The sequence below is a fragment of the Lycium ferocissimum genome, chromosome 8 (genome assembly GCF_029784015.1).
Source record: "Lycium ferocissimum isolate CSIRO_LF1 chromosome 8, AGI_CSIRO_Lferr_CH_V1, whole genome shotgun sequence".
Lineage (NCBI taxonomy): Eukaryota > Viridiplantae > Streptophyta > Magnoliopsida > Solanales > Solanaceae > Lycium > Lycium ferocissimum.
In genome coordinates this window covers 41045925-41063910 of record NC_081349.1, presented here as the reverse complement: position 1 = coordinate 41063910, position 17986 = coordinate 41045925, and the positions used below count along the sequence as shown (strand labels likewise).

At 32.0% G+C, this 17986-nt stretch overlaps 1 protein-coding gene across 1 annotated transcript; it reads left to right on the top strand.

Moving 5' to 3' along the window:
• The first annotated feature begins 14041 nt into the window (after positions 1–14041).
• LOC132068485 (homeobox-leucine zipper protein ATHB-6-like) lies at positions 14042–16978 on the top strand. The gene is made up of 3 exons (XM_059462086.1): positions 14042–14572; positions 15267–15646; positions 16226–16978. Exons 2-3 carry the CDS (start codon positions 15320–15322, stop codon positions 16754–16756), a joined length of 858 nt encoding a protein of 285 aa, XP_059318069.1. The 5' UTR covers positions 14042–14572; positions 15267–15319; the 3' UTR covers positions 16757–16978.
• The last annotated feature ends 1008 nt before the right edge of the window (positions 16979–17986 follow it).

The following is a 17986-nucleotide window of genomic DNA, read 5'->3' as shown; positions in this document are numbered from 1 at the left end:
TTAGTGTATACCATAAACTCCTACTGAAATGGGAGCTTTTTTATTTTCTTTCTAATGTTTTATACCTGTCCAAAAGCAAGATAAGCATAGAGGTTTGGCAGATAGTGAAGAAAATTGACAAGTGCTATTCACTATTTCACTTTTGAGACCTTCTGGAACTATCCTATCTTTGAAAATATTTTTAGTTATTGAAGCTGTCTCCTGCTTATGGATCCTACTATTTTTTAACTTAAGTAATCTCTAAATATAATGTGAAGTGTAATCTAATTATTTAACATGTTTTCAACACCAATTACATACAATCAGACAATTTCTGTTGGGCTAAATGATCCAAAGATATTCTTAACATGATGTGATATTATCCGCTTTGGGTCAAGCCCGCACGGTTTTTCCCAAAACGCATTAAGAGTATCCAACACCTTATAAGTAGCTCCATTTTCTTTTCAACTACCAATGTGGTACTTTGTTCGCACACCCAACAATCTCTCTCTCGAACTAAGTTCCACATGGCTCATTACCATAACTCACAGGTCAGAGATTCAATATGTCTGTGTGTCACCCACATCATCAGAGGATTTACGATCACCGAAGCCCAAAGGCTGTGTATGCGTCTTCAAAGCTATGGGTAAAAGTCGTTAACCGGCCCATAGACGAGCAATGGCACTAAGCCGGGCCCGCCACACTCCGCCATCTTCATACTCGTCACGCCAAACCATTGGCTCTGATACCAGTTGTTGGGCTAAACGGCTCAAAGATACTCTTAACATGATGTGATATTGTCCGCTTTGGGCCAAGTCCGCACGGTTTTTTCCAAAAGATCTCACATCATTAAGAGTATCTAACACCTTATAAGTAGCTCCTTTTTCTTTTTAGCTACCAATGTGGTACTTTGTTCGTACACCCAATAATTTTCACTGTTCCTTTTGCTGATTCTTAATTTTCAAAGGATTATGTGGGAGGCTTAACTTTGAACCCAAATACTGAGTCATAAAGTTGGTGGGAATCTTTCATTTTCATAATTTTAATATTTATAGGACTCTATACAGTAAAAACTTACCCGCAAAATATCTAACCAATCCAATAAGCATATGATACATATGTTCACAAACATTATTATTATTAAATCCTAGTTAATACAGATTTTCACCCGAATCTATTACTTAACCATAATATATTAATACGATTTGGTGTAAACACTAATTTTAGTGACTCTATATAACCCTCAATTTGTAGGCTTAAAGTTGATTACGTGAACTTAAATGGGATCTTAATATTTATTGGCAGACCACTAAAAATATATTCATCCGCTTATAGTTGTTTGTTGAGACAACTACGTATATATACATCTTAAGGAGAAATATTTATGAAACGTGACGATAGTTTTATAGTTACAAAACATAACATTACAAACCCTATACAAAACATGCTTTAAAAAAAAATATTTTTTAAAAATATTTTTATATTTTTTTCGCTCAAAATTTTATGTATGAAATGTGTATATCTAGCTTAAGGTTTAAAAAGTTCGCTCAAAATTTAGTGTATGAAAACGGTATGAAAAATGTATGAAATGTGTATATCTCATTCAAGGCTTTAAAAATCCGCTCAAAATTGTGTGTATGAAAACAGTATGAAATTTGTATCTCGCTCAAGTCTTAAAATTTCACTCACATTTTTGTGTATAAAGTTCATGTTAGATTTCTGTAAAATTAATACAACTATAACAACATTGTATACAACTTTGATACAACATTCAAGACTTAAAATAATCGCTCAAATTTTTGTGTATGAAATGTGTATATCTTACTCAAGGCTTAAAAAGTTCGCTCAAATTTTGTGTATGAAGAATGTATGAAGTGTGTATATCTCGATTAAGGTTTAAACATTACACTCAAAATTTTATGCATGAGAATGGTATGAAACGTGTATATCTCGCTCAAGACTTAGAATTTCATTCACATTTTTCATATATAATGTTCATATTAGGTTTCTGTAAAATTAATACAACTACAACAACATTGTAACAACTTTCATACAATATTCAAGGCTTAAAGTTTTCGCTCACAATTTTGTGTATGAAAATTATATTAAAAATTTCGCTCATACATACACATTTCATACACAAAAATTTGAGGTAATTTTTTAAGCTTTTGAGCAAAATAATAATAATAATAAAATAATATATATATATATATTCTGGAAAAAAAATAAAAAAACGAAAAATTTATGAAAATCCGTCATGTTTCGTAATATATCGTTATATTTTGTAAATAAGAAAAACTATCGTCACGTTTCTCCTTAACATGTATATATATATATATATATATATATATATATATATAGTTTTCCCTTGTTTGTTCATAGCCGTCCACGGTATTACCAAATGTATAATAAATGTTTATTCATTTATATACTCTATACACACAGATTATATAATGATCATGCTAGCTAATGTTTGTAAAATAATTTTTTTTTTAAAGATTAAAGTTTTATTTTTGTTGGCTTGTTGTTTAGTGTAAAAATTACAATTTGATAATGTAATTCAATCTTTTCGTATAACTACAAGAACAGAACGATTTGACCTATTTCAATTCTTTCAGTGCATCTCTCTAGATACATCAAGAATTTGTCAAAGCTGCAAAGATATGGCAACTTATATATTTTATTAGAAAGAATAGAAAATGGATGCCTTGTTTTATGGACAACCAATCATTTTCTTGTTGTTATCTTCCATGGAATTTATAATCTCCCAAATCAAGAAGCTCGGATTATTTTCTCAAAAAAATTGTTGATGACATATAAATAATTAAATTATTGGAAAATAGATGATGTCCAAAAAGTTATGGGGAATTTCCCCCAAAAAATAATAAGTAAAAGAAGAAAAATAAGAAAAATGTTATGGTAGGTAGACGTGTATATTGTGTTGGTCGGAGACTAATTAATTGGATGCCATACTTGATGCTCTTATCAACCAGACTATCCTTTTCTTCCCATACTTTTTAGAAACTGACTTTCACTTCAAATACAGCTCACAAATTTGAATGCAATATTTTTCTATGGACTTTCAGCCATTATATTTTGAAAGTAAAGACCCAAGAAACGAAACTAATTAAGTATACTATTTTTTTATTGTTTACACTTCTATCCCAACTAGTAACACTGCTAAAAAAAAGGGGAAAAACCGACGACGAAAACCGACGGACCGCGTCGGTTTTTTTAATGAAACCGACGGGAAACCGACCTTTTACGGTCCGTCGGTTTTCATAGCCTCGCTTTTTGGAAACCGACGGACCACGTCGGTTTTTTCCGACGGACTGCGTCGGTTACGTGGTCCGTCGGGTTTTATCCAATAATTTAAAAAAAAAAAATTAAAAAAACCGACGGACTGAGTTGGTTTTTTTAATTTCTGATTTTTGATCTTATATAAAAATAATATATATTTTATGAAAAAACTGATTACTTAAATTTTTTTATTTTAAATAAAAAACCGAGACAGTGCGTCGGTTTTTTCATAAAATTTAAGAATTAATTTCCAGAAAACCGACGGATTGAGTCGGTTTTCCGAAAAATTTGCAAAATTAATTTCCAGAAAACCGACGGACTGAGTCGGTTTTCCGTCGGTTTTCTGAAAAATTTCCTGCATGCAATTCATGCATTTTCTAACGCCCACATATGCACGTAAACCGCACTAAAAGTCGCTCAAAACTAGTATTAAAATGCTACAAATCAATTCTAAAAGAGCTACAACACATAAAATCACCCTAAGTAATAATAAAACATATCAAACACTATCTAAACACATAAAATACGATCTAAATAGACCTTCAAAGTTCAGAAATATTTAAATGTCCAACCAAAAGTACCATTAACTAGTTTTAACATAAGTCCATTATTAAATCCAAACTAGTAATAAATGCTTGTTTCATTTTCCTGAATTGGTGATCCATAGGCAAGAATTGACGATGAGAGTCAAACCATGAATTTTTGTGGCCATGTTTTAAAGTGAAAGCTTTACTAGTGTGAAGTGTCATTGCATGTGTGATAAACCCATCAACACCTTCAACAAATTCATCATGTACACCCACACGATTACTATTATTCATATTATACATCCACATACGATCCATCTAAAAAAATATACCCACAAATTATTGAGGTTATAGAAATATATTATAACTTAAGAATTCTAACTTAAAATATAACTTAAGGAAACACAATCCCAACCACTTGTAACTTTGAATTCTCAATAACAATTCTAACTTTAATAATTTATAAATTCTAACTTTAATATAATTTTGAAAAGCACAATCCCAACCAATTCTAACTTTGAATTCTCAATAACAATTCTAACTTTAATAACTTATGGATTCTAACTTTAATTCTAAAAATTGAAAAGTAAATCTAGTCAAATAAAGTCTACATTTTAGTTTTGAGGTTATAGAAATACTAGTAGATTTGCACGCTCTTCGCACCATTATAAAATATTTTTTCTTGAAATGATTTTTAGATGGAATTTTGGATATTAAGAATAGCAAAATTTTGATTTACATATGCTTTATTTAACTCTCCATTTTCTTAAAAAATGTACAGTTTTATGTGTTTAAATATTTTTTTAAGAAATCTCATTTTGAGATCTCTAGTTGTGAATTTATTATCGATGTTTTGTTGTTTTGAAAAAAGAAATAACATTGCTTAAATTTTCTTACATAACGTTTGGAACTCCATCTTTATTTTATAAACACATTTTGTTTTCTTAGGCAATTACCTTTTTTATTTTTATGTGGGTACAAGTAGGTGTAAATATTTGATTTCTTCACTTAAAAGATAGTTGAAAATTAGTACTTTAACAACTTTTTCCTATTTTAACATGTCAAGGAAAGTAAAAAGGGTGTGAAAACTAAAAAAAACAAAGGCTACTACAACTTCATTAAGCAGATTTCCAACTTGTACACTATTGGACCTCATAGGACTTGAAAATAAGTATATTTCTTTTTTCATCCTGACCCTGACTATCATCTATAGCTAGCAATTTTTTTTTTTAATATTGTTGTTCATTTATTATCTTTTGTTATTCTTTTCTAGTTGCCTTGTTTTTCTTCGTAATTTTGTTTTCAACTTCTTTCTTCTTTCTCCTCTAAACTTGGCACATATATATTGAGCAACTAAAATCATTGCTCTAGCAACCACTAAACGTTAGCAAAATTAATTTTCCTTGAAAAATCGCACATAATATAAAACGCCACTTCTAATACACCAATATCTAAAAAAATCATCTTTACCAATTACAATTTTTCACCAGCTTTCTTGCATATAAAACACACTAATTATAAAATAAAGGCATCACGACTCAAAGTTCAATGGAAAGGAAAAAGAGAGTATAATATGATCAGCTTATGGATAATGAAAATTTTGTGAGACTTCGATTTGTTTATCATTTGTAAAATTATATTATGATTTATATGTAATAATATGGGAACATGAGAGAACGTGTACTATTCCATTTTCACTTACTTTTTTCGGTGAGGAGAGGGCATTATATATACCTTTATTTACTTCCTCTATATAACATTCAATGTATGGTGGAAACTGAAATTGACAATTGGATGGACCATAAGATGAGTGTAGTCTGTCATTAAAACAAAAATTAATGATTGAATAAGAGAAAATGAAAAAGAAGCAAGAAAGGGAGACGAAATCCAAACGGTGTGTGTGTGACAACAAAAGATAAAGTTTGATCTAATAGACAATTAATGTACCTCACCTTTTGATAGTGAAAAGGCACCATAAGTTTTACGGAGATAAACGGTTTTGAATCCGAAAAGGCACCAATATTTTAAAAGAGTAATTTTTGTGAGTGAGAAAAATTGAGAAAACTAAAAAAAATGAGAAAAAAGATAAATAGCAATTAAGCTTTTAGAGAGTGCCACATCACCGGCCTAAGTCTCTCTTTTATTATATATATATAGATTATAACTTAATAATTCTAACATAACTTAATAATTCTAACTTTGAAAAGCACAATTCCAACCAATTCTAAAAATTGAAAAGTAAATCTAGAGAAATAAAATCTACATTTTAGTATTGAGGTTATAGAAATACTATAACTTAACAATTCTAACTTTGAAAAGCACAATCTCAACCAATTCTAATTTGGAATGATCAATAACAATTCTAATAACTTATGGAATTCTAACAAAAAGCACAATCCAACAAAAAAAAAAAAACTAGTCAAATAATTAAAGTATACATTTTTGCACATATTCAACATCAATAATATTACAAAGAATGATAACTAAGCTAACACAAATACATTGACAAAGAACATGAAATATAGCACAATCTCAAGCCAAAAAAAAAAAAATGACAACTAAACTAGTCAAATAAAGTTTACATTTTTTTCACAAATTCAACATTAATAACATTGCTAATGATGTTTAACAAAGCTAAATAGATTAGCATTAGGCCTAAAATCTACAAATAAAACTAAAATTGAAAGAATTTTAAAAGCCCTAATTTAAGAGAAACTAACCTCAATTAATTAACTTCAAAACGGGTCTGGGGTTGGTGGGGACCGGCTGCGCAGGCGGCGGCGCTGGGCGGCGCTGGGCGGCGGGGAAATGGGCGGCGGGGCTGGGCGGAGGGGAGGGGGGCGGCGGGTAGCTAGGGTTTGAGGGGAATGGGAGTTTAATTGGGAAGAGGAGAAGAAATGGGTATGAAAACCCATCTGGAATGTTTTTAAAGAAAAACTGACGGACAAAACCGACCCTGTCCGTCGGTTTTTCCCGCTCGTTTGACCAGATTTGACCCAAAAAATTAAAAAAAAATAATAGGAAACCGACCCTGTCCGTCGGTTTCCTAAAAAAAAATTGTTTATTATTTTTTTAAAAAACAAACTGAATTGCATATTATTTAAATATTTTTAAAAATAAAACCGACGTCGACCGTCGGTTTTATATTATTATTATTTTTTTTTGCGGATATATATTTTCAAAATTCTGCCTAAAAAACGACGTCGTCTGTCGGTTTTCTAATTAAAATAATTAAAAAAAATTAGAAATGTAAAAAACTGACGCATAAGGCGTCGGTTTTTTGTCAGTCGATTTTTGGCAGTTTTTTAGTAGTGTAAAATACTAAAATATTGTAAACGAGTGGTAACGGGCGCACAGGCAAGAACGCTGTTGTTGCACTTTAAATATAAGTTCAAACTGACCAATGAGAAATTTAAGAAAATTAATTTTTTTTTTTATTGATTTTGTTATATATGTCATAATGAGGAAAAATACGTTATATTAGTTTTGTTTAGTAATTACATATGGTGGGTATAATGGAGTGGATAAGACTAACAATATCTGTTTAGTGAAATTCAACGTGATTCTTAATAATTAAATCTGATATCCAACGACCAATAATAATTTAAGCATATCAAATGTTCATTTTTTTTCCCAAGATGCATGTGGCCATATTGACAGCTTTTGCTTTGAGTTGTATGTCCTCCTATAAGCCAAGCAAACGCTATTTCAGATTTTTGTTTTATTTATCCACTTTTTATATTGATGAATGACAAAACCACATGCACACAACTCCTCATTTCCCCTTTTTCCTGTGGAGTCTCCATGAGACGTTGGGACTAAAAGAAGCCACAGTAATGTGTGTTGTCCACATTATAGAATTCAAGTGTTAAATGCCTTAATTTTCCAATTATATATCATTGATCTAAGATTAGAGGCTGATGCAATTTGTGTGTAATGAGTTCAATTTAATTCAAACATTTTTTTTTCACTCGAAACACATATATAGTCAATAACATTTCAACAAATATATATATATATATATATATATATATATATATATATATATATATATATATATATATATATATATATATATTGAATCATTGTTTGCAAAAGTTCAAAGGATCGGACTCGATCATTCAGATATCGAATTGAATCCGTCGCGCTTAAGTCTTGATCCACCTGGCCTAAACATGATATTCTAAAGGAATGCTCCTAAATATTATTTTTATTTAAAATTAAATTGTTAAAAAAAATTATTTAATTATATCTTTAGTACGTTGTTTGCCTACTCTAGTACTATATAAAAATGTGTGAGCAAATCAACTAAAAGTTTAATTTAAACTATTATATCTAACATATATGGTGAGTAACTAGTATACGTCGACAACAAAAATTAATTCCACTTACCCAATTATTAGATTTCACAACTTGAAAATTCCAATACACCACTTATTCAACGAAATATTGGTTTTGAATTAAGGCTTTAAATGTCTTTCAAAGAAACATTTCCCTTTATACCATGTCTCGGATATTTATTTATTGCCAAGATAAGGGACGGAAAATGCTATGTCGAAGTTTCACTATTTAAATAGTTACTTAGAAATAGAAATTCTATACATGTGGAGAAAACTCTTGAATCAATAAATGTGTTCTAAAATAGTACTCCAATAATAAAAAATTGATAAAGACAAGACAGATATTTCTTTTGTTTATATGTACGATGGACCCGAGATTTAAGCTAGCATTTAATTGGGTACTCAGTTTTCCATATCTTTATGGTTGTGAGTGCAATTAAATTAGATATATAATAGGTGTATTCAGAGTTCAAGTTTATTGCTACTGGGAGCAAATTAGAAGCACGTGTATAAATCAGCTGGCCCCAAGTTCTTCTCGTACAAACAAGATTAAACACTTTAAAATGTCAGTGGATAATCGGATACACAAGTAATAAAAGAAGTGTGGAAAGAAATTCAATCTCAACATTTCCCAAAACCTGGCCTTAAGTGTACAAAAGCACTAACAGAATCCTCTCATTACCAAATGAACAACTACAAATCTGCCGGAGGGAAATGACAAAAAATGTGAACTAGAAGAGAAATCCAAGGCCACACATCTGCACAATAGCTCACCCTGAAGCTCTCAGATATGGAGTCCCAATCAATCTCGAGACATCGAACTGGAACAAAGGACAAGTCTGCACCAAAAGATGCAGCAAGTGTTGCGTGAGTACAAAAACAGCAGGTACTCAGTAACATCATCAACCGACCCTAGATAAACAAAGATGAGGGTTGGTCGCCTAATTACTGCTACTACACTTAACCGCCATTAGTCCGAGAATATATAATAACATCGAGAACAAGTATTTAACCACACAAAGGACAACAAACAATCCAAAAACAGTTTAGTTAACAACAAGCATCAGACACAATTAAAGTATGAATGCATGAATGCAATGCAAGGCCTTTTTCCATCCCTCGATCACCCACGTTCGAACATTAACGAATTGTGACCCATGGGGGATTCGTGAGGTCCATATACCACCCGAAATATTAGATCTCCCAGATCACATCGGGTCCTTAGCCACATTAGGCTCCAACTCTCAAACTTAGCCTCGTGGGCTCCATGATACCTGTCTCTTAGCCAATCTGTTCAATAATCATCATCACTCCGTATGGAACAAGTTTTTCCACGGACCCACAATCATATTCAATAATGATAGGCATGAGATACAAAATAAGCATGATTATGACATCTAATACAATAAGAAGCAGGAATACGCAACAAAGATTTCCATTTAGATTAGCATAAGTCATAAAGGTGCCACCTTAGCTTCTGATTCACTTTTAACGAGTATTTAAGAGTGATGTACCACACACATATCAAGTAAGACAGGCATATAATCAAAAGACAGAAAGTACGAGCTTCAGACCCAAACACAGATCCGTAGGATGATACTATCTACCAGCTAGTATTCATAAAAGTGAAGAATCACTGAAGGAGATTAGGCTTTTACAATTGAGAATCCTAACATGCTTTACTAAATTAAATTTTACCTTTATTATGAAAGTTCTTGTACTTTGAAGCTTGATGATTTTGACAATATAGTTAGAAATTGAGCCGTGGAATAATTATTGATACTTGTGTTAGGGTGGACTGTTTACATAATACTCCATCCGTCCATTTTGACTTATCCTATACGAAAAATAGATGTCCACTTTACTTGTCCAATTTGAAAAAACAAGAGATAATTTACTATTTCATACCTATTTTACCCTTATTAATTATTAATTGTTGGGTTGGAAACTTCAAGGAATTATTAGTGGCTGCACAACTTTTAAAGTATGTTTGATTGATTTTAATTATTTAGATGATTTATATATATAAGAATTAAGGGTGATATAATAAAATTGTCATTTAATTAAAAGTATGCCAAGTCAAATATGCACAAATAAAAATGGATGGAGAGAGCATTTCCTTGAGATTTGATCTTTCTCCAAGCTCTATGTGAACATGAGATGTTTCCTGCACCGAATTGCTTTATTTGAATTGCAAATATCACTAAAATATTCGGGGGACTTCGTCAGAAGTTTTGGTCCGTGACATAGATAAGTGGGACATTTATTTGGTTCAAGAACTTGATCATCTTCATTATATTGAGAATGCCAAGGATGGAATATCCTTCATTTTTCAGCGCCAAGATCTTAATTTCTTCTAGTTTTGCATCTTGGAGCCTGATACTCACTATAACACCAACAAATATTATACTTTATATTTATAATTTAATAAAATAATAATGAGATAATTCAGTTGTAACATTTAAAGAATGAACTCATTAAATTTAAATCATAAAACAGTTTATGAAAGTGGCTGGTTTCAAGAAATACGAATCAAACAAAACTTATCTGAATAGGTTCTGCAATTTTACTTGGCTTATTTGATTCAGTTCAGTTGAGAAGCACATGGGTTGCTTTTTTTTTTCCCCCTTTTTTTATTTCTTTTTTTCTTATCCAAATAATATTTTGTCATTTTTTCTCAAAGAGTTTCGAGTTATATTCTCATTAATATTTCAATTAATCGGCACCGACCACACCGAGGAGATAAATTGGGGATCCGCTGACGCGAGCGATCTATTCAATTAATCGGCTCCAGCCCAAGCCGAGCCGTTCCCTTCTCATTCCACTTGTCAAGTAAAGAAAATAAAATTACAGCTTATAGCCCTATTCCGTCATTTCTGTAACTTGTTAGGATCGCTTGGTACATAAGATAAGGATAATAATTATGATGAGATTAATTTTATCCCATAATTAATTTGAGGTATTAGCTTATCCTGAATAACTTTTACACTAAAATAATAAGATTAACTATCTTATATAGAAGGTGAACTAGTTATTATCGTAAGATATCCCATCACCTGAGATATCCTGAGTACATACTCCCTCTGTCCCAAAAAGATTGTCCTCCTTTCCTTTTTAGTCTGTCCCAAAAAAATTGTCCCCTTTCTATATTTAGAAATAATTTAACTTTACGGTATTTATTTATACCACACAAATATCTATTGTTTTTGACTATCTATTTCGTGTCTTCCTTTATTTCTTAAATTTTGTACCAAATTAAAAGAGGACAATCTTTTTGGGACGGAGGGAGTACATCTTTTAGCCTTACCCTTCCACTCAAAACTATCTTGTTTAAAAGAAAATCGAAAAAATAAAATGTACGTTATATATACTAGTTGGATAACATTTTTTTTTATATTACCAAAAGGTAATTTAACTTGTTATTTACTAATTGTTAGTTTTTTTTTTTTTTTCACTTGGTTTGTCTATTGTCTGCTTTGAAACCTAACTAATCAGATTTGCACGGGAAAGTCTCGCTTATAAAAAATGACTCCAATCTAAGTACTGGAATTCGAGATCTTTGATTAAAGGTGTTAATTACCGATTAAAGATTACAAATCAATGCTACTCAAAGAATATATTATCTGCAGTTTTCTTTAAACATATTAATTATGAAAATATCTTTTATACTGTAAATACATATAAAATACCCTCAACCAAAAACAATTGATTGGAAGCTAGCAATTGCACAAAGCTAAGAGTCCCCAATCCAGCTTTAAAAAAAAAAAAAAAAAAGGGGGGGGGGGGGGGGGGGGGAATGAACCTAGTCAAATTGAGAAATTTGGATATATGGGTAATTATGCTGGAGGCAAAAAAGGCGTAAGCATTGCAAAGTGAGTCATTTTGTTTTAGAAATGACTCAAATATTTTAGATGTGCTAAGTGGTATTTGTTCTAACTTTAGCAATTTGAATAGTTCGGACAAACACTATTGTTTTTATGTTTTAAGAAAATTGTAGGCGAAATTAAACAAGAACATAGAATTTGAGAACAATTCTCCAACAACCATAAGCTAAAAAGGGCGTTTGAACTAGAAGGTGATTTGCATCTGCCTTTATTTTTAGAGTGTGAATCAGGAATTTGTTATTTATGTTCTCTATTCTACCCCCTTTTTTTTAAAACTCTTTTACTAAATCAAGAACATAAAATATAAGGGCCGTTTGGTTTACCTCCATACATAACAAAAAAATGAGCACATAATAAAATGTCGCACAAGTAATCACAATATTTGGCCCGTTTGGGTGTACAAGAAAAAATAATTGCCGTATACTAACTTAATAGTAAAACATTTGGTTGGTACTATTTCACATTGCTAACACTCACATAAGTTATGTAGAAATTTGTGCTGCTTTTTTTTTTTTTTTTTTCTTTTGGTTGTTGTTGTAACAAACAGCTTTATTAACACCAATGTAAACATATCAGATTTAGCTAAGCCAACTCAGCTAGCTAAGGTCTATCAAAATCACTTGGACCAACATTACAAAGTATAGGATAAAGCAATCATTAAATTTTCAAGATATCAATTAGCTGTTGCCCCCCTGTAGGAGCTCGAACAATACAAAGGAAAGCCACATCCTTTGCAAAACAGTCCACAGTCTTGCTCTTAGCCTCAAACAACCTCTGGTTTCTCTCAATCCATATTGCATAGGAGCATTCAACAAAAACTAACTTGAAGAACTGACTAGGCTGCGCTTTACCTTTATCAAATCTAACACCTCACTGCACAGAATCATCCCAGGAAGAGGCATTGCAGTCTTGTATATTACCTCATCTCAGCAGTGGTGGAACTAGGATTTTTACAAAGGGAAACAAAAATATAAAAAAGTAAAATGAAATTAAGGGGGTTCAACACATAATATATATACATAAAAAAATTATTTCGTATTTACACTGTGTAATTTTTCGGCGAAGGGGTGTCGGTTTGATGCATGTCCGCCACTGCATCTCAGAACTCTAGTCCACATTGCTTTGGATACTGGACACTGAACAAACAAATGTTCATGTGATTCAGGAGCTTGCTTACACAGAATACATGTAGGTGATGCATCAATTCCCCATTTGATCAACCTGTCTGCTGTTAGTAATCTTTTCTGCATTATCAACCACATAGTAAAGCAAGCTTTTGGCCTAACCTTGTTCCCAAACATCAAGCATTTCCATTGCACCCAAAAATTTGTGCGTTGTTTATATGCAATATAGGATATGAATTAAGAATACATATGTTAATAATCACAATTCAGCGATCGTTATATCGGTAATAGTTATACTAAAAATAAAAATACAAATAAAAAAGATAACATAATTATACCAATTTTTACCAGAATTATTTTCATATTCCCGAAAACCAACAATAACAAAAACATATTCAGTGAAATCTCACAAGTGCCACAAGGTAAATAGAGATGTAATAGATTTACTCCTACCTTTATGGAGCAGAGATGTTGTTCCCGAAAGACTTTTGACTTAAGTAATGTATATCAAAGCAGGTGAAAAGGAAAATACAGAAATAGAGAGGACATAACAAATAATAATAAAATTATTACATAACATTCAGTAAAAAGGAACAATAACATCCGCAAAATAATGAGATAATCGAAGCACGAGAGACAAAAGATAGTAATAAAATTGAAGGACAAGAAACAACGAGAATAATCCCGACAACCAAACGTGCCCTTAAAATGTAAAATATCTCCCAAGGAAAAAGTCAAGTTTATTGCAAATCAAGTTGCATTTGCACTGAATTTAAAGTTCATTTCATTTGCCCAAAAAAATATGCAAGTGTACCTAACCCCAGTCAGATTCTAACCCTACATCTGACCCCAGATTTGGTTTTATTTAAAGTGACAGAAAATAAGCTAAGCCACCTGTGTTGTGAACTCAATTTCTATTTTCCTCTCTCCATTTTCTTCTTCCCTTAATTTTTCTCTTTCTAAATATGTACACAGTTTTCTTCTACACTTTTATTGGCATCACAAAATTAATTTAGCCCTTTAACTTGCTGTTCTTGATTCTGTCTTATTATTAGGCTTGTTGGGTTTTTTTTGGCTATGGGTGCAGAAGTTGAGGAGTTAATTAAAAATGAGAAATATGGAGTTGTATCCAATAGACAGAAGGAGAGTTTTTTCTCTAAATTCACCCAAATCTCTGCCTTGTTGGTTGGTTTTGTTGGTTCAATAAGTATTTCTTGTCATGTCTTCTTATAAGTAAAAAAGAAAAATAATTAGCCACTTTTTTCAGCTCTCTTCTCAGTCACTTTCTTACAATTTTCTTACTGGTTGATCCAAAAAAATAAAATATTGAACTTTCAAGAAACTGCAATCATCATGAAGAGAGTTCGTAGCAAAGATTCTTTGGGTGCACCATTGATGTCCATGTCAAAATACTACAGGTGCTTAATTACTTGGTTAAATTAAATTATCTAGAAGTTTACTATTTACTATGTTTTCATTAAATTCTGTTGTTTTGTTGATAACACGTCCAATTTCTAATCCCTTTGCAACATGAACGTTTAAAAAACCAATATGGGGAATATAGATGTGGTTTCTTGGATCTAGAACAGTTTTTTTTTTTTTTTTATTACTTGTACCTTTTCTAGTTAGTTTTGCACTTCACTCCGTTAACTATAGATTTAACTTATATATGCACTTAGTCTGAGGCGAAGCAAAGATTTAAACTATATGAGTTCGTAATTTAAGTCCTGAGTTATTAAGTTTTAAATTAATAATTCTTGCGTAGTAAATTAATTTTTTAAGACAAATATAGAAGCTCAACCAAATCTCTAGCTGCGCCCTGGTGCATATAGTTTGACATAATCAAAGCATTTTAACTGATTATAGCACGTTTTTAAGTTGAACTTTGATGTTATTGAATCGAAATTACTATAGACATATACCTATAATGTTCTACTACTGGTAGTATAAATAATTTTATGCTATCAAATTTAACTGATTATCCCAGGGTCTCCCTATACTTTCAATTTGAAGAATTACCTATTACTATAGTCAAGTTTCAATATGTAAAACATAGTAGTAGTTGTAGTAACTTTTATGTCTTTCTCATTTTTTTGTGTGTGCTTGTTTTAGATGACCAAAACAATTGGAACAGCCAAGTTTATTCAAGGGACTTTCAGTACTCCATGTTAGAAGGCTTAGATGATGAAGCCACCTGTGTGGAAGAATCCGGTGTAGGATCGGAGAAAAAACGACGGTTAAGGGTGGACCAAGTGAAGGCATTAGAGAAGAATTTTGAAGTTGATAACAAACTTGAACCTGAGAGGAAAGTGAAATTGGCTCAAGAACTCGGGTTGCAACCGCGACAAGTGGCGATTTGGTTCCAAAACCGCCGTGCAAGGTGGAAGACTAAGCAATTGGAGAGAGATTACAATGTTCTCAAAGCCAATTTTGATTCTCTCAAACAAAACTATGAGTCTCTCCAACATGACAATGAAGCTCTCTTGAAAGAGGTACATTTTTTAGATCATAGCAATAAAGTTCAAAGTTTTATTCATAGAACTTGTTTGGTCTTGTGTGTAAATTGAGTAGACACGAATAGTCGGTATACATAATATTATACACTGATTATCCCCAGCTATACACATATATACATGAATTATACATATGGATATACATGTGGTATACATCCGCCAGCTATTTATAGCCTAAGTGATTGGGTGCATGGGCGGCTGTTTAGGTTCATTCTTCAAAGGAAAACAAGGAAAACTAACTATAGTTGATTTACTTAACTCGATTAATTTTTTTATATGTTCTAGTTAGTGGTAGAATCAGAATTTTCACTAAGAAAAAAGTCAAAGAGATTCAACATCTGTATATACATAAAAAATAGTTTTAACCTTGTATATATTGTGTAATTTTCGAGCGAAAGGGTTCAGATGAACCTCTCGAGCCCCTAATTTTAGTTATAACATATTGAAATGTGTGACACTTTGATTAACAATGTAAGCTGCTGAATAATAAACACTTCTTTCACTTAATTACTATATTTGTTACATTATGCTTATTCTTTTGTCTTTTTGACATTCCAGATTAATGACCTGAAATCAAAGCCACATGGAGGAAACAATGAAACCAAAGTTGCTGTGAAAGAAGAGGCTACAGATACTGAAACTGATGACAAAGATATTGAACAGAGCAACAACCCAAACAACACTTCTAATACAGAGCTCAAATTTGAGAGTTGCTTTAATGGTGGAAATGGAACTATAAATGCCTCCATTTTTACTGATTTCAAAGATGGATCATCAGATAGTGATTCAAGTGCAATCTTGAATGAAGATAACAGTCCAAATGGAGCTTTCTTGATTAATAATTCCAATGGAAGATCATCATCACCAGATTCTAATTCTTCATTGAATTGCTTCCAATTCTTGGATCCAAATCAAAAATCAATTCTTGGTGATGCCCACAAGGTTAATTATAATCCATCATATTTTGTGAAGATGGAGGAGCATAATTTTTTCAGTGGTGAAGAATCTTGCAGTACTTTGTTCGCAGATGAACAAGCTCCTACACTTCATTGGTACTCTCCAGAGGACTGGAATTGGAAAGATACCTAATTTTGTATAGAGGGGTAAGACTGTAAAATTTATCTGGTTTTTATCGATGGAGCAACGGGCAGAATCCTTTACAGATGACTTAAATATGCGAAGAGTATCAGTATCTAAGTGACCTTGCTACCACGATGATGCGAGAAGTATTGTTAATGACAAAGTGATTTTGCCGTCACGCTCATTGAGATTTAGCTCTATGTTACGTTGCTCTCGTCAAAACAAGAACCCCCCAAAAAAAAAAAAAACAATAATTGGGTTACCATTAGGATCTTTTTTTCATTGAAGTTGTGCATCAAGATTCAAGAAAACACATGATCAAAATTTGAAGAATTGGGCATTGTACAATTTGGTTTGGGGTGGGGGGGGGGGGGTTGGGGGTTCACGTGGGGGTATTGTAGAATGGTTGGGTAGTTGGGGGACGAGGGAAGCGTGTGAGTTTGGGTAAAAGTTGATAGGCAGTGCTTTGAAATCTCACACGGTTTTGTGTTTTTACTGTTTATAAGAAAGGATTCAAGCTAATCTATGATGATGGTGAAAAGCTTACTGTAATGGTAAATAAAGGTGGCAAGCTAAAGTATTTCATGGATTCCACTTTTGACTGATTTTACAGCTTTCAATGCATGAAAATCAAAATGGAAGACATATATTGCTGGATGATAAAAGAAAGTCTGGTTACGAGAAGGGAAGATATATAAGTTGCTCTCTAAATGGACACAAAAAAATTATTTACAGGCATTAGCTTTACGAGCTACTTATCACTCTTCTATTCTTATTCGAAGTGTATATACGTGCCGACATGTGTCATTTACACATTTTTTTCCACTTTTTTTTTTTTTGGTTGTCCCTAGGCTGCGTAAACTGATATTAAGCATCATCCACAAAACAAAAATAACCTAGTGAACTCACCCAAGCAAGGAACCTACATAGCATAATTAACATAAAGACATCATCGAGCAATTCAATAGCTAAACTTTAGAGGAAATCTTAAGTACACAACTTTTGTTGTACTTAAATAATAAGTAGACAACTGAGACTTGTGAAGTTCATGGGATACTTTAGAGTAGCTAATACAAAAAACTAACATCAATAAAACTTATAAAAGAACACGAGAGCAGCATCCACGGAACAATGAGTAGGGCTCACCAGAATTTTTTGTCAATCTCTATTCTCTAGCTAGTCTTAACTCTGCATTTCGTCAACATGGTATTTATATGTACACTTTTTAACTCATGCTCG

What these genes read in the sequence shown, in the direction of transcription:
- LOC132068485 (XM_059462086.1), top strand. Translation starts at nt 15,320, where the DNA reads ATGTTAGAAGGCTTAGATGATGAAGCCACCTGTGTGGAAGAATCCGGT. An exon ending in ATGAAGCTCTCTTGAAAGAG is followed by an intron (nt 15,647 to 16,225) that starts GTACATTTTTTA and finishes TTGACATTCCAG; the next exon opens with ATTAATGACCTGAAATCAAA.